This window comes from Pelodiscus sinensis, chromosome 6 (genome assembly GCF_049634645.1).
Source record: "Pelodiscus sinensis isolate JC-2024 chromosome 6, ASM4963464v1, whole genome shotgun sequence".
Lineage (NCBI taxonomy): Eukaryota > Metazoa > Chordata > Testudines > Trionychidae > Pelodiscus > Pelodiscus sinensis.
Genome location: NC_134716.1, coordinates 90,875,258 through 90,901,723, shown reverse-complemented (window position 1 = coordinate 90,901,723; position 26,466 = coordinate 90,875,258). Strand labels below are relative to the sequence as shown.

General features: G+C 42.3%; 1 protein-coding gene across 2 annotated transcripts in view; it reads left to right on the top strand.

Moving 5' to 3' along the window:
* CWC27 (CWC27 spliceosome associated cyclophilin) overlaps positions 1-26,466 on the top strand; it is a 226,962-nt gene that overhangs the window by 149,426 nt on the left and 51,070 nt on the right. For both annotated transcript variants that reach the window (XM_075932399.1, XM_075932398.1), the window contains exon 12: positions 23,012-23,121. In XM_075932399.1, the coding sequence (XP_075788514.1) occupies positions 23,012-23,121 (110 nt within the window). The remainder of the gene's footprint in view (positions 1-23,011; positions 23,122-26,466) is intronic.

Here is a 26,466-nt window from a genome sequence, read left to right as displayed (position 1 = left end):
TCAAAACAGTGCCTGAGTTATGAATATTGCAGACTACATAGGGCAGAGGTGTCCAATAATTTTTGATGGGGGCCCACTCCAAGTTTTTGGAAAGTGATCAAGGGCCAAATTTTCTGTGGAGCACATGCAGGGTCTAGGGTGGAGGTTAGGTGCAGAAGGGCACATGGGGTAAGGGACTGGGGTGCAGGAGACGGTGTGAGGTCTGAGAGGGAGTTTGGGTGAAGGAGGGGATTGTGACCTGGGTCAGAGGATTGCGGTGTAGGGTCAGGCAGGGAGTCTGGGTGCGGGAGAGGATTCTGGCCTGGGGAGGGATTCTATGAGGAGGTGCAAACTCTGGGAGGAAATTGTGACCTGGGAGAAATAGAAAACGGTGTGCAGACTGCAGAAGGTTTGTATGGTGACCTGGGGCAGGGGAATGGGATGCAGGATCTTGGAGGATGTTTGGGTGTAGGAGAGGATTCTGGCCTGGGGAAGGAATATAGGAGGGAGTTACGACCTGGGACAAGGGTTGCAGAGAGTTTGGATAGTGACCTGGGAGAGCGAGTTGGGATGTGGGAGCGACAGGGTGCCAGAGGCAGGCTCTGACTGGGAGGCGCTTACCTAAGCCAGCAGCCCTGCAGCACCCCCAAGGCAGGCTGGGCTTCCTGTCTGCTGCTAGGGTTACCAGGTAGACCCCGCCAAAAAAATGGACACACTTGATCATGGGCGGGGTGGGAGGGGGAAGTAGAGCTGGTGGGGGAGGGGGAGGGCCGCGGGGCTAGCCGAGAGGAAGGGGGTGGGACGCGAAGCAGAGCTGGGGGGGCGCAGGGCTGGCCAGGAGGAACGGGGGGCTGAGAGGAAGAGGGGGCTGGGAAACAGAGCTGGGGAGGGTCGGGGTCCGCGGAGCTGGATGGGGGGAGCTGGAGGAAGGGGGGTGGGAAGCAGAGCTGGCAGGTGGGGGAGGGTGCAGCCACTGGCCACAGCCAGAGTCCAAGGGGCCACACCCCCGGCAGGCACTACCTCGAGTTGCTCGTAGAAGCCGGCAGCCACCAGCCATGCTGAGGCCCGGTATTTTTTTCCCGCAGCCCGGTATCGGGCCGCGGCCCATAGTTTGGGAAACGCTGCCCTAAGCCAATCTTCAGCTCCTGTTGGCTGGTTGTTTCTAGCCAATAGGAGCTAAGAGGTTGGCTGGGATCAATTACTATTGGCTGGTGGTTTCCAGGCTATAGGAGCTGAGGATTGGGCTGGGGGAGGGGAGATCACACGAAGCCTCCCCCTCCAGAGCAGAGAGTGCACAGACTGCTTTAAACCATGGCAGCCTGAGGGTCCCGGCACAGTGGTTCGTGAGTTGAATCTGGTGGCTTGGTAGGCTGAATCCGGCCCGCAGGTTGTATTTTGCCCAGCCCTGACATAGGGCAAGCTCATCTTATAAATAAAGGATTTAAAATCTTGGTTATGATTAGGGCTGCAGATTTGTCACGGTACTTTTTTTTAGCAAAAATCATGAAGCAGTCACGGTAAGTGAGGGGTTGAGTGTTTGGGTGGGGGCAGGGCTGCAGGTCAAGTCGAGGTGGTACAAGAGGGCTTGAGCCTGCAGCTTGGTTCTTGTGGAAGAGTGCAAGAGGCCTGTGGGCAGTGTTGCCTGCTCAGGAGAGATTTGAATGCCGCCCAGCTGATTAGCAGTGCACCTACACCTAGGTTTGTATTTCTCCTGGCCGTATACATACATTTTATGATGTGTACTGAGTTATGAATGAATTCTGCTCATGGATGGAAAAATCTGCACGTGGATAGAAAAAATGCAGGGAACATTGCTGAGATAGGGGGGTCACAGCTAGTGTTTGAGGAGAAGGTGGTATGAGTGTCTGGGTAAAGGGGCCAGCAGGTGAGGCCTGGGGGAGGTGTGGGTTTCTGGGTTAAGGAGAGCTCCATGGCTAGGCTTGAGCACTGTAAAGCTAGGGGGTGCATGTAAGTGTCTATACTGCAGTTGGGCTCTGGTGGGTAGCAGGTGAATCCAACTCTCTGACTGGGGAAGGTGGCCTACAACTGGGATCTGGGGGAGGAGGGAGCTAGGGTGTGCATGTGAGTGTCTGGACTCAAGGGAGCACAGCTGGGCCCTGTTGGGGAGCAAATACGTGCAGGTGATTGGTTGGCAGGGGAGCCCATACCTTGGCTCTGGGAAGAGGAGCTGTGCGTGTGTGGCCACCCTACAGGGTTCTGGGGAAGGGAGGCAGAGAAACAGAAACTGGGTTGTCGTAGGGATTTTCTTAACTCTCTACTTCTGGAGGAATTTTTTTATGTTTGTACTATTACAGATATAGTTGCTGATAGGTGTTTTGATACAAATGACAAGAATAATTGACACTGGCATGATTATATAGTGTCATTTTGACAATACAATATGCAGAATTTGAAAATATTGTGCACATAATTTTTAACATTTTGGTGCATAGTTCCCCAAGGAGGAACTTATCTTACTTATTGCATCCAGTTCATGGCAGCTTGTGAGAAAGATGAAAAAATTAGAGTTTGGAGAAGAGTAACAAAAATGATCAGTGGGCTGGAAGAATTAATTTAAGACCAAAAGGTTTTGTTTTGTTTTTTTATGAAATTGTATATACTTAATTTAGTTTAGCTTTTGTTAGTGTGTCACTTAAAGTGAACACCAAGAAAGGAGAATTTTAGTGTGTATGTAAGAGGGACTACCAAGTTAGATCTCAGGGCTTGTCTACACTTGAAACACTACAACAACACAGCGGTGGGACTACGTCTGTGCTCATATAGTACAACAGTATAGATACTCACTACAGCAACAGGAAACATTCTCCTGTCAGCATAGTTAAGCCATTTTACCAAAAGGTAGTAGCTAGATTGATGGAAAAATGCTTCTCTTGACCTAGTATTATCTACACTGTGGATATAGACTGACTTATCACTGGGGTGGATGGATTTTTCACACCTTTGAGTGACATAGCTGAGTTGATCTAACTTTTGTTTGTAGACCTGACCTAAGGTATTTAAGTTAAATGTCAGGAAAAACTTAATACTGAAAAACACTAGGCTACAAAATAATCTACCAAAGAAAAAGTATTTGCCTAGTCACTTGAAATGTTTAAACAACTGATCAAAATATTATAAAATATATTGTTAACAATTTTGAATTGGCAGAGAAATAGGTGACTTAATAGATCTTTTCACTTCCTAACTTCTGTACTCATTGTGGGCATGAAATATCACAACCTGAGACTGATTCATCCCTGCCTGATACTCATTTTTGCAACAAAGAACTTTAAATAGATGACATGGCCCAATGTTTTCTCTGTGAATGATAATTGGTGAAAGTGATCCATCAGACTTAAGACAACTATCCAAAGCCCAAGATTTGGTGGTGATGGGGGACTTCAACTATCCAGACATATGTTGGGAAACTAACACAGCGGGGCACAGGCTATCCAATAAGTTTCTGGACTGCATTGGAGACAACTTTCTGTATCAGAAGGTTGAAAAAGCTACCAGAGGAGAAGCTGTTCTGGATTTGATTTTAACAAATAGGGAGGAACTAGTTGAGAACTTGAATGTGGAAGACAGTATGGGGGACAGTGATCATGAAATAATAGAGGTCATGATCTTAAGGAAAGGTAGAAGGGAGACCAGCACAATTGAGGTAATGGATTTCAGGAAGGCAGATTTTGATAAGCTCAGAGAACTTGTAGGTAAGGTCCCATGGGAAGCAAGACTGAAGGGAAAAACAACTGAGGAGAGTTGGAAGTATTTCAAAGGGACGTTGTTAAGGGCCCAAAAGCAAACAATTCCGCTGTGTAGGAAAGATAGAAAATATGGGAAAAGACCGGCTTGGCTTAACAAGGAGATCTTGCATGATCTCAAAATAAAAAAGGAGTCTCATAAAAAATGGAAACTAGGACAACTAAGAAAGGATGAATATAGGCAAGCAACACAGGAATGCAGGGACAAGATTAGAAAGGCAAAGGCACAAAATGAGATCAAACTAGCTACAGGCATAAAGGGAAACAAGAAGACCTTTTATAAATACATTAAAAGCAAGAGGAAGACCGAGGACAGGGTAGGCCCACTGCTCAGTGAGGAGGGAGAAGCAGTAACAGGAAACTTGGAAATGGCGGAGATGCTCAATGACTTCTTTGTTTCGGTCTTCACCGAGAAGTCTGGAGGTGTGCCTGACGTAGTGAATACAAGCAGAGAGAGGGTAAGTTTAGAAGATAGGATACACAAAGAACAAGTTAAAAATCACTTAGGAAAGTTAGATATCAGAAAGTCACCAGGTCCTGATAAAATGCATCCCAGGATACTCAAGGAGCTGATAGAGGAGGTATCTGAGCCTATAGCTATGATCTTTGAAAAATCATGGAAGACAGGGGAGATTCCAGAAGACTGGAAAAGGGCAAATATTGTGCCCATCTATAAAAAGGGGAATAAGAACAACCCAGGAAACTACAGACCGGTCAGTTTAACGTCTGTCCCAGGGAAGATAATGGAGCAGGTAATTAAGGAAATCATATGCAAACACTTGGAAGGTAATAAAGTGATAGGGAATAAATAGCCAGCATGGGTTTGTGAAGAACAAGTCATGCCAAACTAATCTGATAGCTTTCTTTGATAGGATAACGAGCCTTGTGGATAAGGGAGAAGCGGTGGATGTCATATACCTAGACTTTAGTAAGGCATTTGATACGGTCTCGCATGATATTCTTATTGATAAACTAGGCAAATATAACTTAGATAGGGCCACAATAAGGTGGGTGCATAATTGGCTGGATAACCGTAGTCAGAGAGTTGTTGTTAACGGTGCTAAATCCTGCTGGAAAGGGATAACAAGTGGAGTTCCTCAAGGGTCTGTTTTGGGACCCATACTGTTCAATATCTTCATCAATGACGTAGATATTGGGATAGAGAGTATGCTTATTAAGTTTGCAGATGATACCAAACTGGGTGGGGTTGCAACTTCTTTGGAGGATAGGGACATAATTCAAAATGACCTTAGCAAGTTAGAGAAATGGTCAGAGGTAAACAGGATGAAGTTTAATAAAGAGAAATGCAAAGTGCTCCACTTAGGAAGGAACAATCAGTTCCATACATACAAGATGGGAAGCAACTGTCTAGGAAGGAGCATGGCGGAAAGGGATCTAGGAGTCATAGTGGACCACAAGTTGAATATGAGTCAACATTGTGATGCTGTTGCAAAAAAAGCAAATATGATTCTAGGTTGTATCAACAGGTGGGTTGTAAGCAAAACTCGTGAAGTCATTCTGCCGCTCTACTCTGCACTAGTTAGGCCTCAGCTGGAGTACTGTGTCCAGTTCTGGGCGCCACATTTCAAGAAAGATGTGGAGAAATTGGAAAGGGTACAGAGAAGAGCGACAAGAATGATTAAAGGTCTAGAGAACATGACCTATGATGCCAGGCTTCATGAACTGGGCTTGTTTAGTTTGGAAAAAAGAAGATTAAGGGGGGACATGATAGCGGTTTTCAAATATCTAAAAGGGTTTCACAAGGAGGAAGGAGAAAATTTGTTCCTCTTGGTTTCTGAGGACAGGACAAGGAGTAATGGGCTTAAAGTGCAGCAAGGGAGGTTTAGATTGGACATTAGGAAAAAATTCCTAACTGTCAGGGTGGTCAAATATTGGAATAAATTGCCAAGGGAGGTGGTGGAATCTCCCTCTCTGGAGATATTTAAGAACAGGTTAGATAGACATCTGTCAGGGATGGTGTAGACGGAGCTTGGTCCTGCCTTGAGGGCAGGGGGCTGGACTCGATGACCTCTCGAGGTCTCTTCCTGTCCTATGATTCTAACTCTTGCATGCCTCCTTCTGTAAAAATGTATTGGGTTGGGGAGTACCTCACCATTCTTGCTGGCAGTAAGGGACACATGGCTTCCCATGTTCCCTCTCCAGTTTGAAATCTGAGATGCGCCTTTCTCTGTAGACTTGTATACATGTTATTCAGTTTGCACAACTCAGTCTCAAATACTTGGGGCTTGGAAGGGTCCCAAAGTTAGGTATTTGGAATAATACTTTATATTTTTGATATGCCAAAAATCTTCTTTTAAATAAGATTCAGTTGTGCAAGTTATTAGGCATATATGCATCTTTATATTGCTTTGTTTTGAACAAATAAAACTTCCCAATTCATATTTCTATATTTAAAAAAAAATTCCCGACGGACAACAGAATGACATCATCACGTCATCGGTATCAGCAGAGTGAGAAGGGGAAGCAGCATCCATGGTTAAGGGCAGGACGCTAATCCTTTGCAGCTAGGGCAGTTTCTCCCCTCCCCGTCCAGAAGTGAGGCTGGGGCTGGGCATGGGTGTGGTAGGGGGCCAGGGCCCAGAGCTCCAGCGGGCAGGGATCCCAGCCCAGCCTGGTCATTCTCCCAGCCCCTCTTCAGGCTCCCCACTGGCCCTCGACTCCCCTGACTCTCCTGCAAAGAATGGCAGTGGCTCCTCACTGCACTTTAGGTTCCTGGGGGCCCCTGCAGGAAATGGCTCCAGCTCCCCACTCTGCTGCCGGGCTCCGGCTCCCACAGCCTGGCCAGTTCCTGTCCCAGCTCCTGGGTCCTGCCTGTGGGCAGTGGCACTTTGGTGGGGGATAGCCACAGGGTGCTCAGCAAGCTCTGCTGCTCCCCCATCCCTGCTGCCTCCAATCAAGCTGCCTCAAGCCCTGCTTCCAGGTTCTAGGCCCCACCGCTCCGCAACCCAGTGGGGAATCTCCGCCACCTCCTGCCCTGTTACCTGAATGGTTTTTCTTGCAGGGCTTGTGGAGAGCTAAGGGAGGCCCCGCCCCACCACCTCTTCCTGGTGAGGGGGTTGGCCTGCGTAGCAGCTGAGAGTAAAGTTGGTGCGCATAGTGTTTAAAAATTAGAAGTACTGGATCTTTCGAAAAAGGGCTTTTTTTTTTTTTTAAGAACCTCCGTCTAGACAGCAGTTTTGCTTTCGAAAAGCTCTTTTTCAAAAGATTACGTGGCTACCATCATGCAAATGAAGTGGGAAATTCAAATTTCGGCTTCATTTTCAATTTCAATCTATCTAATTTACATTCCTCTTTCGAAAGAGGGGTGTAGTTTAGACATATCCTTGTTGTCCCTATATATCATCATGAAAAGCATCCAGTCTTGATCTGAAGACATGATGCGGTGGAAAATCTACCACTTTCCTTGCTAGTTTGTTCCAGAAGTTAATGTGCTTAATTTCTAATTTGAATTTGTCTAGCTTCAGCCTCCAGCCATTGGTTCTTGTCATACCTTTTCCCATAGTATTTAAAAGCCCTTTTATATGTGGTGTTTTCTCCTTATGAAGTTTTGTGCATATTATATATTGTTAGTGGAGGCCACCTATCATTTTTATTCATTAAAGAACTAAAAGTCATCCTATAATTGTATCTGGAAGAAAGAGGCAATGATCCTCATTAAAGTCATTAGGAATCAGTGTGATCACACAGATCTATTCATACTGAGCTCCCTACAGGATCAGGACCCAGTTCTGTTACAAGGCTACTGGCTGATGGCTGTGCTTCCATCACACATCTATTTTGATGACAACTCTTTATTAATATTAGGAGCACATTTGGTATTTATACATTTAACTACAGGCAGTCCCCGACTTACGCGGATCCGACTTACGTCCCCAGCAGACCACAGGCTCCCGGACTGAAGCCGCAGCCGCGGCGGGGTCCCTCGCCTCTGAGGCTTTGCCAGAGCAAAGCCTCAGAGGCTCTGCTCCCCGTGTCCCTGGTCTGCTGGGGAGGGGGGGGCAGCTAGTGTGCTCCCCCCCCCCCAGCAGACCAGGCTTTTGTTTTGGACTCTGGGGCAGAGCAGCTGGGGCGCTGCCGATTGGTCCTGCAGCGCCCGCTCTGGGCACTACTGGACCAAACCGGCAGAACCCCAGCTGCTCTGCCCCAGGTCCTGATTCAGCCGCTGCTGGTCAGTTTCAGCAGTGGCTGAATCAGGACGCCTGGGGCAGAGCAGATGGGGTGCTGCTAGGTTGGTCCAGTAGCACCCAGGAGCGGCGCTACTGGAGCAACCCAGCAGCACCCCAGCTGCTCTGCCCCAGGCGTCCCCAAGTCAGCTTCTGCTGAAACTGACCAGCACTGACTACAGGAAGCCCCAGGCAGAGTTGCTCTGCCCCGGGCTTCCTGGAATCAGCTGCTGATCAGTTTCAGCAGCAGCTGACTTGGGGACGCCTGGGGTTCTTAAGTTGATTCTGTATGTAAGTCAGAACTGGCGGTCAGTTTCAGCAGTGTCTGAATCTGGATGCCAGTTCCGACTTACATACAGATTCAACTTAAGAACAAACCTACAGTCCCTATCTTGTACGTAACCCGGGGACTGCCTGTATACATATTACATATTTGTCTGCTTGTTTTTGTTCCAGATTCAAAGCATTAGAATAATTACAGAGTTGTGTGCTAATAGGGGGCAGAGGAGAGCACATTTAAGTGTTTACGTGGTTTAAAGAGAAGGGAAAAAACCTACTTCCTCCTTACAAGTTTGATTATAACCAGCCTTCCAAATTGAGAATAAGATTGTTAGCTATTCCAAACTGCTGTCAAGACCTTAGTTCAAGTAAGATGTTTTTCTTTTATCTGACATTTACTGTAGTGATGCCAAAAATTACGTCAAAAATATAATTCAGTCAAACATTGAATTTCTTCAGTATTTTGCCAGTACTTAATCAAATATTTGAAAAATCTTTTATTTGTTTCACAGCTTTGTAGTGCAAAACTGTGAATATGTTACAATGAAAGCTATTTTAGACAAATTTAATCTATATAATTTTCATGTATAACCCCTTAATCTCTAAATGATGATTAAAAAAACCAAATAACTACATAGTGAATATTTAAAATGCCACAAAATACAATGGAAACAGTAAAACCTTTAGAAATCTAAGGTACAAAATCTTTTCTTTTATAATAACATAGGTTGAACTTCTGTAGTCTGGCACCCTCAGGAGTTGACCAGTGCCAAACCAGAGAATTTACTGAAGCATGGGAGGTCTATATTGTCTAGCAGCATTACCAACACTTTCACTGCTTACTGGGTTCTTAGAAGACATTTCAGAGTAATTTAGAGCTAAATAACAGCACAGTCCTAGGGGCTAGGACTTGTGGCTGTAAACTCTATGGGACCGTGGGAAACTTGGCCATACTCATGGTAAGTGGACATTGAGCTTACTAAAATCATGCCGGACACAGATGTTGATGGACCTGAGATTGCCAGACTAGAGAGGTTCAACCTGTAATAAATTTTACTCCCTGATAATAGCATCAGAGAATAGTATATTATAACTAAGGCCTTGATTCGGAGCAGCATTTAAGTTAATACTTAAATTCCATGTTTCATTTTGTTGTTAAGTCTGGTTGATTTCAGTGAGACTTAAGGTGGTGTTTAAACATTACTCTGGAGAGACAAGAAGTCCTGTGGCACCTTATAGACTAACAGATTTATTGGAGCATAGAAGAGATGAAGACTTTCTTGAATTGAGTTCCAAGGTTTTAGGATAAGAAACTTACATAATCTAGAGAATGTTGTGAATATTAGAAATACAGAATTCTAACTGTACATCTAGCTATACATGTACGTTTTAAGATTATTGCTGTCCTTATTTTAAAGACCTTTTCAATTTATGGGGCATGGTTATGTACGATACAGCTTACACATTGGAGTAAAAAGGCTGTCTTTATCTTATTCCTTAAATCTTTGTCTTTATTTCATTTTTTGACTGTTTCTTTCAGTGTAGGCATTTCTAAGGCACTCATTAACATAGCATTGAGGCATTATATATTATTGAAGAAGCCAATTACTGTCCAATAATTTCTCTATTCCAGTTATGTCAAATGTGTGTGTGAGGCAGAGTTTACCAGACCTTGGAGCCACTTTGGGAATCTGTGAGATTTGGTCCTTCAACAGCTGGAAGGGGTTGGGAACCAGACACAGCTAATCAAGGCTCAGCTGTCCAAAATAAAAACATCTCTCTGCTGACAATAAGGCAGTTCTTGTGTGAAGTCTGGGAAGTATAGAGGGATGCTCCCTGTGCCACAGCCAGAGCAACCAGGCTGGTCCAGCACCCGTTACTGGCCACAATTGGGGCAGGAACCCTGATGATTCAGTTCCAGAGAGGGAATTCAGCCCAAAAGGGTGAGAAAACTTTTGTTTATAATTGGCCCAGAAGAGCAAGGAGCTGTTTCAATTTTGAGTGTGTTGTACTCCAGAAGGGATTTTGGAACAGTGATCTGATCAGTGGGACAAGCTATGGAAGACCTGCTCAGGCTGACTGACTGGGCTGCAGGAGGTGTGGGGAGCAGAAGAGAATGGCAGGGTCATGCTTGAATGCAATCTGTCACTGGAAGAACAGTAGGGTAAATGAAATGTAACACACTGGTTCAGTAATTTTAAGAATCCAATTACCATTTTAGGTTTCCCACAAATTAACTTAATTTTCAGTTGCTTAGCTTAAGAACAGACTTGAGAATGTGAAAATGTTTTGGATCTCCTTAGTGCTTCCATTCTACTCAAAAGAATGAAATAGATTTTTCTTTCTCACTGCAAAGGAGGAAGAGAGGTATAGTTGTGTACTAGTGGAATGCCCACTGATCCTCATTCTGGCAATGATTCAGAAAAGGATTTAAGTTCATATTTAAATCTGGTTGCTCATAGGGCCATAGGGTGGGCCCGGGTCCCCCTACCTGGGGGTGCGTCCCCGCTACAACCTAAACTGTAAAAGCGACGAGGAGTCCTGTGGCACCTTATAGACTAACTGAAGTGTAGGAGCATAAGCTTTCGTGGGCAAAGACCCACTTCGTCAGATGCATGTGTTGCCACAGGACTCCTTGTCGCTTTTGCAGATTCAGACTAACACGGCTACCCCTCTGATACTTGAACCTAAACTGTGTTATGGACTCAGGCCGGAGGGCCTTGGCCTTGTCTTAAAGGCCAGCTTTAAACTGTGTTGTGGACTCAGGCCGGAGGGCCTTGGACTTAAGAGGGTAGGCGGGAGCAGCCCACCACAAAGACCTTAATTGTAACATTGTAACTGCAAAAGTAAAATGTAAATTTTGCTGCCCAGGTTTATTTCCCTATTAAATTAATCAGATGAGTTGGAAATTAAGTTGATTATAGACTCTTTATTGAAAACTAGTGATTGTGTTAAGGTCTGATTCAAAGCTCATTAGAAAGACTGTTACTGAGTTCATTACATTTTGGATAAGGTCCTCAAGCTGGTTTTATACATATGCAATACCACTGACTTCAGCTGAACTACTTATTTTCACTGCTGTAAATGTGAGGGAAAAAAGCCCTATTTGCAGTTCTTAAATTAATGATTTCCTATGTTATTGGGGGAATTCTTCTCTTTTCCAGACTATAAGCAGAAACACTGTTCCGGACATTGGGCAGGCACCTGTTACTCCTTTAGAAATATCTTTGGAGAGCAGAATCTATTTAAAAGAAAAGAAATTCAGACTCTGAAGTCATTGTCCCAGGAAGATGAAAGGCCCTGTGGCACATTCACCATTTAGGTCACATTGGTGGGGTAAGAGACAGCATATTTTTAAAAGCTTAGGTCTAAAAAGAAGTGGTATGTTTTCTTTAAGTTAAGTTGGGATTCCTCTTTTCTCATCATTCCTTAATTAGATATTTGAAATTGGGCATAAAAAAGAGGAACCAAAGCATCATATTATGGCCGTGATCTTTTTACTAAGCTCTGCTAAATTGTGACCTATTGATTCAGCAGAGGAATCTGATCAGCCCTGTTGAAACATTGTAGTTTGGCTTCTGAAGACTCGTCCTCTAAGCTAAGGATTCTTTCAGACAAAACAATGCTGGAAAATGGCATTAAGTATTGCTTTGACCAGGCATGTCTCTCATGTAAACACATAGCAACAGTATATTTATAAAAAACACAAAACAAAGCAACTCCTACTCCTACCACAACGAGATACTCTACACATATTTGTGCCCCTGGCAAGAGGATGAGAGAACATAAAAGACATAACAGATGTGCAATCACATTGCTTAATGCACTACTGGAAGGTGCCCAGGTACTAAAGTGATGATTTCAGCATAAGAATTTTCATTATGTGGAATAGAATTTTTAAAATATTGTAGGATACCAACAAGGCTAATTTAGATAAATGAAATATAAGATCTAACCTTGTTGTGCCTGAGAGTATCTCTTCCAGTAAAGTGCACAGAGACTGGGATAAAGAAGAGATTTTGCTTGGCTCGAATGTACATGGAAACATTCAAGCCAAAGAGAATTTCTCCTTTTTCCTGTCTCTATGCACTTTACTGGAAGAGATGTGCTAAAGCACAACTAGGCAATGTCCTTATATTTCATTTATCTAAATTAGCCTTGTTGGCATCCTACAGTATTTTAAAAATTCTGTTCTGGGTAAGCTTTTATACTGAGCTATCACAATAATACCTGAGCATCTTCCTGTTGTGTAATCACATTGCTTAATACATCTGTTACATCTTGTTTGTTTTCTCATCCTATCCCCAGAGAGAGAACCATATATAAAGGAGCATCTTGCTGTGTTGGGGAGAGGGGGTTGTTTTGTTTTTTATAAACATATTCTTGCTATGTGTTTATGCGAGAGAATCCTGATCAAAGAAATGCGCCTTGTACTTGTGGAAAGTGGCAAGGTTTGTGTTGATCTTTAGTTCTTGAGAGAGTTTAATCCACAGCCTCATCCTGTTTCATAGCTTCATCCTACTCCACGAAGTACTGACTCCCACACAGAGAAGTTTTACTGTTATTGGAAGATCCATTGTGCCAGAGTAGTGGAGTTGTCAGCAGCTGTATTCGTGATGGTCCTTTAGGCAGCCTTTGGGATACCCTGGGCTTATGCCATCAAGAGCTTTGAAGATTAAAAGGGAGAAAAATATCATTGCTATAGCTCATGAAGTTTCTGCTAGATTTTGTTTTATACATTCAGCTGCAATTTCCCTCTTTAATTTCTGTGTATTATTATATCATTTTTTTCTATATGTTGGATGTCTAGATCCAGATCTTTCTGGTATAACTCTAATAGAGCATGGACTCATGTTCAGGTATTAGCTATTAGTCTTCATCATATTACCTAGAGCATTGAGGAAATAGAAAAGGGGACTCTGAGGGGTAAATAGAAGAGTTTCTGACTCCAAACTATTTTTTTCTCTACACAACTGTCTGACTTTTAAGTCTTCTATCACTTTTTCAAAAGGCTTGGCATCAGGATTGGTTTTGATTTACAGTTTAGTAGTCTGTCCCACCTGAAATACGGTGCACTAACTTCTGTTTGATCTTTTCTGTTTGATCTGATACGGAAGTCTGGAGAGTTTGACTTTTAAAAAAAATTATTTTGTATTCATTATTGGAACTAAATATTTGAGGGGTAGCTGTGTTAGTTTGTAGCCACAAAAAAACAGAGGAGTCCTGTGGCACCTTAAAGACATAGATGTATTTGGGCATAAGCTTTCATGGGCAAATCCCATATTTATGCCTGCCTCTGTAATTTCCACTTCATGCATCTAACAGCCAAACTAGTGAGCAGGGGGCACAGCCACCTATGTGCTCCAATCCCCTTGGACGCTATGGGCACCAACCTCCCCCCAGCCAAATAAATCTGTTAGTCTTTAAGGTGCCACAAGACTCCTCATTATTATTGAAACTGACAGTCTCGGGATAAAAATGTCTTATTCCCGTCCATGAAATATTTTATCAATGTTTTAAGATTTTTCAGGTGTTTTCCAAGGAGAAAATAGTTTTGGTCTACAAATCTACTGATCACTATTCTTAATTTTATTTTATATGCTTTTAAATTATCAATTGTAATCAGTATCATAGAAATGCTCTAATCAAATAATAATTTTACTCATTAAGGTGCATATTTGTCACACCAACACTATATAACAAACATTTCTTCTTTGGGTAGTGTTCCCGTGGGTGCAGATCGTCCCGGTGCTGCAGCTCGGAGATCTTTTAGCCATTGTCTGCCAGATCACGCATGCGCAGTGGCCATCTTGTGGCTTTTCACGCCATTGCTGGTCGCGCAGTCCGGCTCCTGCCAGTTCCTCCTAACCGTCTTCGGGCGCAGATGGAGAAACAGCTCCCTCGCGTGTCAATCCTGACAGGATCTGAGAGGAGAGAGAAAAACGTGTATATAGTTACTTGTTACCTCCTATTGTTTAGTTAGCTCTTTTTAGCGCATTGGCAAAAAAAATAATTTTTTTTATTATTATTATTATTATTATTATTATTATTATTGTTAGCTTTAGTGGAATTCGTTTAATATGCCTGGACCCCCAGGCTTCAAAAAGTGAGCAACGTGCAAGGAGTCCGTGTCCATGTCAGATGGACACGCGTTGTGTATAAGATGTCTTGGCGAGGGACATATTCCCCAGAAGTGATCCCACTGTTCAAAGCTGACGGCCTGGGCACGGAGGGACCGTGAAATGGAGCCGCCCCGCCATGCTTCTCTGAAGATGGTGCATAAAAAGAAAACTCTGTCCTCGTCTCGCTTTCTACCACCGACCAGAGTGAGCACAGGTGCTAAACTGGGCACTTCCGGATTGACGGTGACCCGTAGACCAGACAAGGAAAAACAGATGTGCAGCACTTCGGCACCAAGCCCAGCAGTGCGTTCTGCCCTTCGACCTAATTCGGCACCGATGCCGGCAGCACCCCCAACACCGACATCTTCAGCACCAAGTCTGGCAACATAATTGGCAATGGACATCCCAGCACAGAGATCGTCGGCATCCACTTTATCAGCACCGACTCCACCACCTCCATCGACTTCAGCACCGAGCCTTTCAACTACTGATCCATCGGCAGCGACAGAGTCGTACACGGAACCGACTTATTCGCGAGTCATAACTACTCCTAGGTCGATGCCACCTAGGTCGATATCACCATTATCATCGGCACTACTGCCCGTCACCATCTTACTCCCGGGGCCGATCGAGATCACCAAGGTCTCCCTCATACCACAGAAGTTCTTGGTATAGGGAGGACCATAGACGTCAGTTTCTAGTGGAGTGCTTCAAGGTTCAGTTCTGGGACCGGTTTTGTTCAACATCTTTATTAATGACCTGGATGAGAGGATGGATTGTACCCTCAGCAAGTTTGCAGATGACACTAAGCTAGGGGGAGAGGTAGACACGCTGGAGGGAAGGGATAGAGTCCAGAGTGACTTAGACAAATTGGAGGATTGGGCCACAAGAAATCTGATGAGGTTCATCAAGGACAAGTGTAGAGTCCTGCACTTGGGACGAAAGAATCCCAAGCATTGTTACAGGCTGGGGATCAAATGGCTAAGTAGAAGTTCTGTAGAAAAGGACCTGGGGGTTACAGTGGATAAGAAGCTGGACATGAGTCAACAGTGTGCCCTTGTAGCCAAGAAAGCTAATGGCATATTAGGTTGCATTAAGAGGAGCATTGCCAGTCGATCCAGAGATGTGATTATTCCTCTTTACTCGGCTCTGGTGAAGCCACATCTGGAGTATTATGTCCAGTTTTGGGCCCCCCCAATTACAGGAAGGATGTGGATGCATTGGAGAGGATTCAGCGGAGGGTGACCAAAATGATTAGGGGGCTGTAGCATATGACTTATGAGGAGATGCTGAGGGAGTTGGGTCTATTTAATCTGCAGAAGAGAAGAGTGAGGGGGGATTTGATAGCAGCCTTCAACTTCCTGAAGGGAGGTTCCAGAGAGGCAGGAGACAGGCTGTTCACTGTAGCGATGGATGGCAGAACAAGGAACAATGGTCTGAAGTTGTGGTGGGAGAGGTCCAGGCTGGATATTAGGAAGAACCGTTTCAGTAGGAGGGTGGTGAAGAACTGGAATGGATTTCCTAGGGAAGTAGTGGAGTCTCCATCCCTAGAGGTGTTTAAGTCCTGGCTTGACAAAGCTCTGGCTGGGTTAATTTAATTGGAATTGGTCCTGCCTTGGGCAGGGGGCTGGACTTGATTGCCTTCTAAGGTCTCTTCCAGCTCTGTGATTCTATGATTCTGTGACCACTGGCGCAGACACTACAGTCACCGGGAACACTCATTCCACTCACCTGCCCATGCAGGAGGCATATCACCTTCGTCCGCTCCGTCATATACCGCTCCAGACAAGAGCAGGTCTGTCTTCCCACCTACAGACAGGCCACCTACGCCTACTGTCGACCAACCAGTGATGGCCCAGCACATCACGGGGGGAGGGAGGAGTAAACATTTGTCAGATATGGAGGAAATCTCACCGACAATCCCCCATGGATGTAGCGTCCTCCTCCCCAGATGATGTGGTATTCCGAGGAGACACCTCACCAACGGATGATCTAAAAGACTTCCAGGAGTTGTTCAGAAGGGTCGCTGAAAGTCAGAATGTCCAGCTGGGAGAGGTTCAACAAAAGCAATATCACCTGCTCAGGAATCTACATCCCATTCATCCAAGGTCGCCCTCCCGCTGGACGAGGTGATACTTGAGATAGCCAATGACATCTGGCAAACTCCAGCCTCTGCTCCGCCTACCTACAGAAGAGCAGACAAAAAGTACTTTGTCCCGGCCAAGGGCATGGAGTTTTTATTTAACCATCCTCAACTGAACTCCCTCGTTGTGGACGCAGCCCAGCAAAGAGCCAAAGCGCCACATTATAAAAATGCCTCCGGGGACAAAGACAGCAAAAGTCTTGACCTATTAGGCAGGAAGATATACTCGTTGGCTAAACTAACACTCTGCATGGCAAATTACTCTGCTTTGTTGGCCAATCACAACTTTGATATTTACGCCAAACTTATTCTTCATTGAACATCTTCCAGAGACCAAACGTCAAGTCCGGAAAGCGATCATACAGGAAGGATACACGTCCTCCCATTCTGAACTCCACATTGCCTTGGACACGGCTGATGCAGCAGCCAGGATCACAAATACAAGCTACATAAGTGGTCATGCATAGGGCTTCATGGATACATATAGCAGCAGTCCCTAAGGAGCTCCAGAATAAGGTGGAGGATTTATCTTTTGATAGGCACACCCTGTTTGCAGATAAGGCTAATCAAGTCTTCCACTCTGGGAAAGACTCGCACAACATGAAGGACATTGGGTATGTATACGCCACCTTTCCGTCGGAGGCGATATACACCCTACCAAAGGCAAAGACCTTTTTCCTACACACCATCTCAGGCACGGCAAGATGACCCTCAAAGAACAAGACAATGTCCCCAGAGGCGACACCCGCAAGCTGTCAGACCAACCCACCAACAGTCAAACAGGCAGCAGGTTTGATGGACATATCAAGGGATTGCAAGCCATCCACTTGTTGCCCAGTCACAATGTCACCAATGCGCTCTTCCACCATTGCTTGAGGCCCTTCCAACATCGTTGGGCCACAATAATATCAGACCGATGGGTCATGCAGCTTATAAAATCAGGCTACGTGATCCCATTTGCATCCCCACCCCTCATGCTCCCTCTCTCTTCAGGGACCCATCTCACGAATCTCCTCTCAAACAACAGGTGGCTCATCTACTCGACAGGAGCAATAGAGAGGGTTCCGGAGGTGTCCGAGTGCAGGGGTTTTTACTTCCACTATTTCCTAACAGAGAAAAAATCCAGGGATTGGAGGCCCATACTAGACCAGCGGCAGCTGAATCAATATCTCCGCAAGCAGCGCTTCAAGATGGTGATGCTAGCAATAATCATACCAGCACTGGAGCAAAGCAACTGGTTTGCATCCCTCGGTTTATAAGACACCTACTTCCATATTACCATTCACCTGGCTCCCAGACGATTCCTCTGTTTCCTAGTAGGCACCAACCACTACCAATACAAGTTCCTCCCATTCGGACTGTTGTCGGGGTTTTCTCCAAAACACGGGCAGTAGTGGTGGTGTTCCTTCGTCCACTAGGGGGTCATCATTTTCCCATATCTGGATGACTGCCTCCTCTTACATACACCCCAAAATATGTCTTTTTCAAAAGTTTATCACATTGTTGATGCATATTCAATTTGTGATGCACTATAACACTCTGATCTTTTTCAGTAGAATGACAATTTAGCCACTTTTCCCTCATTTTGTAGTTATGACCTACAAGGATGTTGGTTACTATTATCAATCAGTTCAGCTATATTCTGCACTTGGACCAGATCCTGTACACTGCTCAGGACTAAATCAGGAACTGTAGTTTTCAAGACTAGCTGGTCCAAGAAACAATCATTAATGGTATCTAGAAATTGTATTTCTTCTTCTTATCCTGAGGTGACATGTACCATGGCAATCTGGAAATGGCTGAAATCCCCATTTATTTTTTGTTCCTGGTTTTGTAGCCTTTCTAATTTCCCTGAGTATTTCACTGTCCCCATCCTTCTAGTAATTTCATCTAGACTGTATTTCCTTAATTTACTTAAAAGAATGTCATATATGACTGTATCAAAGCTTTTCTAAAATCAAGATACATCACATCTATTTCTTCCCCCATGCACCAGGCCAGTAAATCTGTCAAAGAAGAAAATTAGGTTGGTTTGGCATGATTTGTTCATGACAGAAACATGCCAGCTATTCCTTATAACCCTGTTATCCACTAAGTGCTTACAAATTGATGGTTTAATAATTTATTTCAGTCTTTTACCAGGTACTGAAGTTAGAATGACTGGCCTATAATTCCACGGGTCCTTTTTAAAAACAGGTATTACATTTGCCAGTCCTTTTGGGCCTCACTCATCCTCCAGGAGATCTCAGAGATCATTGCTGATGGCTCCAAGATTGCTTTAGCTAGTTCCTTAAGTATCGTAGGATGAATTTCATCATGCCCTGCCAACTTGAATATATCTAACTAGCTGGTGAGGCCTGTTGTTTACCGGGCAGAGTCATTTTGTGTAAATCACACTTATAGGAAAGTTCAAGAAATTAAATATATGTAATAGAATGTTTTATTACTGTGCTTGCAGAAGGGAAGTAAAAGAACAATTGTAAATTTGCAGGATTTCAACATCAAACAGTCTTCATTTTATTGAATTACTATACATAGTAAATTTGAATCAGAAACTCTGAAAGTTTCCATTACTCGTTTTGTAACTAATTTGAATTACTTCATGACTTGTAACAGTAAAAATTTTCTTTGCACTAAAATGACAGTTGAATAGGCGACTTGATTTTAATTTTGTTAGCAAGTATTGTTATGAACTGTAATCATAAAATAGTCATGACTTTTTTCTGATGAAAAACAAAAATAATTATTTAAACCTTTCACCCAGAATATTCTGGTGTAAATAGTGCATTCAGCTAATTTAAAAGCCAGGATTGGTTATGCAAAATTTGGTATCTATAGGTAATCATGAAGTATGACTTTATTTTGCACAAACAAATCCACAAGCAAATAAACTCTTCAAAATTCTAGATTTGTCAAAACATTCATTAAACTGTTCTTTCCCTATTCCTGGCTTGTGTTCCTCCCCCAGTTAATATTAATTACATTGACTATCTATTCTCCATGAAACTTTTCAGTGACGACTGAAGCAAAACAGGCACTGAACAATGTGGACTTCTTGATAGGAATGTGAATGATTAACAGCTTACCGGTTATGGTTAAATGGCGGGGGTTGGAGCACCCCTCCCTCGATCTGCTCCATTTAAGTGGTTAACAGGTTAAACATAACATTTAACCCGTTAACTGATTAAATGGAATTTTGCATCTCTAGTTCTCAGATCTCTCTTTCCCACTAAATAGAGGACCTACACTTTCCTTCATGTCTTTTGCTCCTAAAGTTTTTAAATAATTTGTTCTTATAGCCTTTTATATCCCTTGGTAGGTGTATTTCCTTTTGTGGCTTAGCGTTTCTGACTTTGTCACTGTAAGTTTTCAGTCTAGGTAATGAAAGTATCCATGAATGGGTGAGTTACATGGTCATTCCGAATGAGTATCAATAAAATATGTATTCTAATAACGTACCATCATGTATTCTGATATTACATATACTGTGCAGAAAATCTCTTTTAGAACTGTTTAGAGTCCTCTTTCATATATCTCTGCCTAAAATCAGGGTGCATTGTATCACAAATGCAACTGTACAGGCTTGAGAGGGTAAGAAACTCACCTGTTTGTAACTAAAAAAAATGTTAGAACCCTCTAACAATGAGCTAGAATTAGAATTTCTATTCATACTACAACATGATTTTAAATTATGTATACCAGCTGATCTGCTGCTTAGTAAAAATTTAAGCACAGATACTATACCAATTCAGTTTGTTACCCTCTGTTTTCCTGCCTTAGTCATTTTAGTTATAAGGCATTTCATCTGGAAATCTGTATTTCTCTTCTTTTTTTTCCTTTTCCTTTCCTTTTGTGTTTAGTTGGACTGTGTTAACAGATCATGTGAATTTGTTCACTCATTCAGGTAGGTTCTGAGTACTGTAACAACTTTTCTGATTATCCTGGAACTAAACTATCTGCTGAGCTGCAAGCCAACTAGTCATGTTGGATGATAGGCACAGATGCAGAAGGCTATACTGGTGAAGGAATCCTTTTACTCAGAGTGGTTATAAAACCTGATCTAGTTTATTGGCTGAAGTAGGCTCTACAGGCCCATCTTCCAGGCTAGGTCTACACTAGGGGATACATTTTAATTAAGATACGCAAATGCAGCTACATTAATTGCATAGCTGGAGTTGAAGTATCTTAAATTGAATTTTGGCACCGTCCACGCTGCGAGAAGTCGAATGGAGTACACTCTCCCTTCGACTTCTCGTACTCCTAATAGGAGCAGGACTGCCAGCACCTTCTCAGTTTGAATTAGCATGTCTTCATTAGACCCACTAATTTGAACCCCAAGAAGATCAACTGGCAGCTTTAATCTTCTCTGTAGAGAAGACTTGGCCCCACAGAAGACAAGAGGACCATAGCAATGGAACTTCAAACCCTGTCTCTCCCCAAGAACAGCCATAGTCTGGCCTTTCCTTCTCCATACATACTGCAGTGCAGAAGGTGTAAATAGGGTTTTATGTATAGTGGGAGGTTGTTCTTCCCTTTCTACCTGAAAAGTTCCAAATAAAATCCATCCCATATCAGACCCAGTGAAGCAGAACCTGAATTGTAATCTGCTTGCTGTAGTATTAATTATCTAGATAACTAGGAATCCTTTCTACGTTATGTTAAAAAGATAGCAATTTTCTTTGCAGTCAAGAACTAACGATTTTTTTAATAGTTGTTGACTGTGTGTGTATAAATTTTTGGTGACAAAGCATTCACAAATCCTTAACCATGACTGTAATCATATCATACAATGAAGCGAAAAGACAGCTGAATTTGAACAGATTCTAAAAGACAAGATCTTATTACTGCCACAGAAGTTCCAATTACTTTCACAGACATCTTTGATAGAAGAAGTAACTTCCTCCTCTTAACTGTGGAAGTTCTAAAAAAATTATTGTCATTTACAAAAATTGTCCACTGTAATGGGCAAAAAAATTGTTATGCATTTTGTTTGCCAAATTATGATGTCTTTACTTACTTCTACATGGTATAAAGAAAAATTAATATTTCAACAGCACTGTATTTCTACGCATTCCAGATGGACCTTAAAGCAGGATTTAATCCTGATGTCACAGATGCACAATAATGAAAAGCAATCAGGCCTCCCATCTGTTCTCAAGCTGTTTGCTTGTTCATTTTGGCTTGAAATAAAAATGTATGGGGGGAGTAGGATGTGTATTAAACCATGTGACTAAATCTCTCAAAAGACCAAGAACCAGTGAGCAGCAAACCCAAACAGGTGGAATGATTGCTAGAATACCCTCTCTAAGGATTTACATTTATTGCCACCAAGAAAAAGATTATTGTACTATGAATTTAGTTGTGGTTCTCCAGTATGTTGTCCATTTTCTTAAAGGATTTCAGGACTGTAATTTGTGAAGAACATTAGTAACCAGTGTTATTGACCTCAAAGATATGCAGCATCAAATCAGGCACTCTGTGCTGGATGCTCCGATCTTAACTGTGGATGCACACTTCACTTTGCATTGTCATTGGCAGGGAGATAGGTTATCTAGTTTAGCACTTCTTTTCCACTACTAAACTTCATCTGCTGCATACTGCATTTTATTTTGCAAATGTAAGAAAACTTTATCACAGCACCTGAAACAATCAGGAACTTTTGGTTTTGGCGGTAAGTAATGTGTAATCATGTGGCCTTGGTTTTTTTTACTCTCATCTTCTTTCTCTCCCCTTCTCTCTATTAATTAGTCTTATACACTTGTATTATATTGTAAGCTGAGTCTGAAAGTGTGCTAATGTGTGAGTATTCAAAAAGGGCAAGCAGAATGGCCTGAGTAATATTAACACAGTTAATTTGACATCAGCCCTTTGCAAACTAATGGAAAAGCCGATATGGGATTTAGTTAATAAAGGATTAAAAGACTGAAATATAATTAACGCCAGTTAATGGAAAACTAACTAATTTCATTTCTTCAAAAGATTACAAGTTTGGTTAATAAAGGTATCTGCATGGATATAAGAATTTGACTTAGTTCTGCATGACATTCTGATAAAAACAATTGGGACTATACAAATTGAATATAACACATATTAAATGGATTAAGAACTGGCTAACTGACAGGCCCTCAAAAGTAATTGTCAGTGGGGAATCACTGAATGGGGTTTCTAGTGGGTCCCATAGGGATCAGTAGAAGGCCTGATGCTATTCAACATTTTAATCTATCTCAAAGTAAATATAAAATCATTGCTGATGGAATTTGTAATAATGCTGGAATTTGTAATAATGCACATGTTGGTGGAATGGTAAATAATAGTGAGGACTGGGCAGTCAGATTGAGTGGGATCATGTGGTAAGATAGGATGACAAAATGATCTGAGAGATGAAGAGACTTAAATGATGAAGTAGTTCTGTATCCAAAGGACTTTCATAAGGTGTTCTGTCTGGTAATTCAGAAGATATGACAAGCCTATTGGCAGATATTAAATACAAAATGTACTTTCACTGCACTTGTTTAGGAAATAAATTGTTTTCTAATTCAGAGGAAGAAGCTGATCCAAACAGCATTGTTACAGAATATCTGCAGGAGAAGAAAAAATACGAAGATATGCGGAAGCAGCAACCAAAGAAAGGGATTTCTCGTGAAGATCAGGTAATTGCTTAAAATAATCAAACTGGCACTGAGAAAAACCTGTTTCATAGAAAACTCTGGAAAAGTTTCTCATTTCTTCAATTGTATTATAGAAATTTTTACTCTAAGAAAAAGATTAGCTTATTTAAAAAAAAAAAGACTCAGTGACGCCTTATGTGGGTTATTCAGACATAAGTGCTAGGAAAGTCTCTGAACTTTTCACTCTGTTCTTCAGGTAGAACATCAATATTGGTATGCTTGGAAGTGCCATGAGTTTGTTCCAAAAAATCCTGGAGAGAAGGGCTACCCACATAGCATTGCCCTTGTCTGGTGGCCAAGACTTCCCATGGGCCTCTGCTCTTGAAAATTGCTACCTCCCTAGGGACAGTTTTGCAGCATGGAGAAGGAACCTATATGTACTGGCTTGGTTAGTATTAACATGCCTCAAGTTTCTCCACAAGTTTGGAGTTGCTTATGTTTTTGTGTGAGGAAAGTTGGGTTGGGGGCTTTGTGTGTCGAGACAGCGAAGAAATAGTGCTAGAACAACAGCCACCCCCAAACCACCCGAACACACGTGTATAATCTGAACCTTTCAAAATCCTAACCTACAGAGAGCCTGCAATAGAGGAAAAGAAGGAAATATCCAGTGGAGCCAGCCCATTGCATCAGAAATGAAAGAGAGCATATTGGTATTAGGCTGAATCTACACTGAAAGCTATTGAAGTTATTTCTGTTTGCATACACATACTCAATAGATCTCATGGAGCTAACACAATGTATCATGGGTAGCAGTAACAGAAGCACAATTTTTAGCCATGCTGAGAACAAACTAATCTGAACCTCATGGAGATGTCCTCATAGAATACTGAAACAGGAAGGGACTTGGAGAGGTCATCAAGTCCAGTCCCCTGCCCTCACGGCAGGACCAAGCACTGTTCTAGATCATCCCTGATAGGTTCCCATCCAACCTGCTCTTACATATCTCCAGCTATGGAGATTCCACAACCTCCCTAGGCAATTTATTCCAGTGTTTAACCACCCTGGCAGGCAGGAAGTTTTTCCTTATGTCCAAACTAAACCTCCCTTGTTGCAATTTACGCCCATTGCTTTGTGTTCTATCAGAGGCCAAGGAGAACAATTTTTCTCCCTCCTCCTTGTAACATCCTTTTAGGTACTTGAAAACCACTGTCATGTCTCCTCTCAGTCTTCTATTTTCTAAACTAAACAAGCCCAGTTCTTTCAGTCTTCCCTCACAGGTCATGTTTCCTAGACCTTCAATAATTTTGATTGCTTTTTTGGGGAGGGGAGAGGTCCTTTTTAAACCTCATCCTGTTTACCTCAGACCATTTCTCCAGTTTGTCCGGATCATTTTGAATTATGACTCACCTCCAAAGCACTTGCAGCCCCTCTATCTTCTGCAAACTTAATAAGTGTACATTCTATGCCAATATCTAAATCGTTGATGAAGATATTGAACAGGTCTGGTCCCAAAGCTGACTCCTGCGGAACACCACTTGTTATGCCCTTCCAGCATGACTGAGCCATAAATAACTACTCTCTGAGAACAGTTATCCAGCCAGTTATGTACCCACCTTATAGTGGCCCCATCTAGGTTGTATTTCTCTAGTTTATAGATAAGAAAGAAGGTCATGAGAGACTTTATCAAATGCTTTACTAAAGTCTAGTTATACCCATCCACCACTTCTCTCTTATCCACAAAGCTTGTTATCCTATCAAAGAAATCTATTATATTGGTTTGACATGATTTGTTCTTTACAAATCCATGCAGGCTGTTACCTGTCACCTTATTATCTTCCAGATGTTTGCAGATGAATTCCTTAATTACTTGCTCCATTATCTTTCCTGACACAGAAGTAGTTAAGCTGACTGGTCTGGAGTTTCCTGGATTGTTCTTATTTCCCTTTTTATAGATAGGCATTGTGTTTCTCAGTATGGCTGAGCCATTCCTCCACTGTTACTATCTATACTCCTACATCTACACTGTTGTTTCTGCTCACATTAGCTCAGTGAGAGATAACAAAAAAAACATATATAGGTGAGTAGGACACCCCTATTTCATAAGCATAGCTTAGTACATATGGTCACATTCAGTGTCATTAATGTTGTAAAAAAAATTCCATTCTGTTGTCCTGTTCTGACTCTTCCTGCTTTCCATAATGTTTATCCTTTGGCCTGATGTGTTATATATTTGGTCTCGGGACAAAATTGACTTTTTTTTTGGTAACTTCAAGGGATGATAACCATGTTGAAATGGACAAAAATATATTATCTTTAATGTAGGAAGAATATTTTTTCTTTGATATAACAAAAAAAGATAATATTGCTAAATCAAACATGGTAGGTGAATAGATCTTGATAAGCAAATGTGCTTTGCTAAATTTGAAATTACATATATTAAATAATGGGATAGAGAATACACTTACAAAATTTACAAGCTAGAGGAGGGAGAATGCTTTGGAGAGTAAAATTAAAATTCAAAGTGGATCTGGACAAATTGGAATGAAGTAAATATGATGAAATTCAATAAGGACAAATACAAAATATTCCACTTAGGAAGGAACAATCAGTTGCACACATATAAAATGGGAAACGACTGCCTAGGAAGCAGTACTGTAGAAAAGAATCAAGAGGTCATAATGGATCCCAAGCTAAATATGAGACAACAGTGACTTGCAAAAAAAGCAAAAACCCTTCTAGAATGTATTAGAAGCATTATAAGCAAAACTCAAGAAGTAATTCTGCCACTCTACCCCATGCTGATTGGGGTTCAACTGGAGCATTGTGTCCAGTCTGGATGCCACTTTTCTGGAAAGATGTGCAAAACTGGAAACAGTCCAGAGAAGAGCAACAACAATTATTAAAAGTCTATAATACATGACCTTTGAGGGAGATTGATATAAAATGGGGTTTTTAATCTGTAGAAGAGGATTGACAGGACAGATCAGTTTTCAAGTAGCTAAAAGGTTGTAACAGGGAGGAGGGAGAAAAAAATGTTGGTTACCTCTGAGGACAAGAGAAGACGCAATAAGCTTAAATTGCAGTTTGGTTGGAAATCAGGAAAAATTTCCCAACTCTCAGGGTGGTTAAGAGTGGTGATTGGAATAAATTGCTTATGAAGGTTATAGATGTAGTAGTTCAGGACAGTGAACAGTAAATTCAAGATTTACTAGTGTGGCATCCTGACAGGTTTCCTGCTTCATCAGTGATGATAAATGTTCAGCTATGTGCGTTCTTGTATGCTCCCATAGTATATCATGCCAGCTTTGTGCAGATTGCTAGATTAAACTTTACAAGAGCCCCCAAAAACCACAGACTCAGATAAGATACAAAGACACCCGAGTTAGG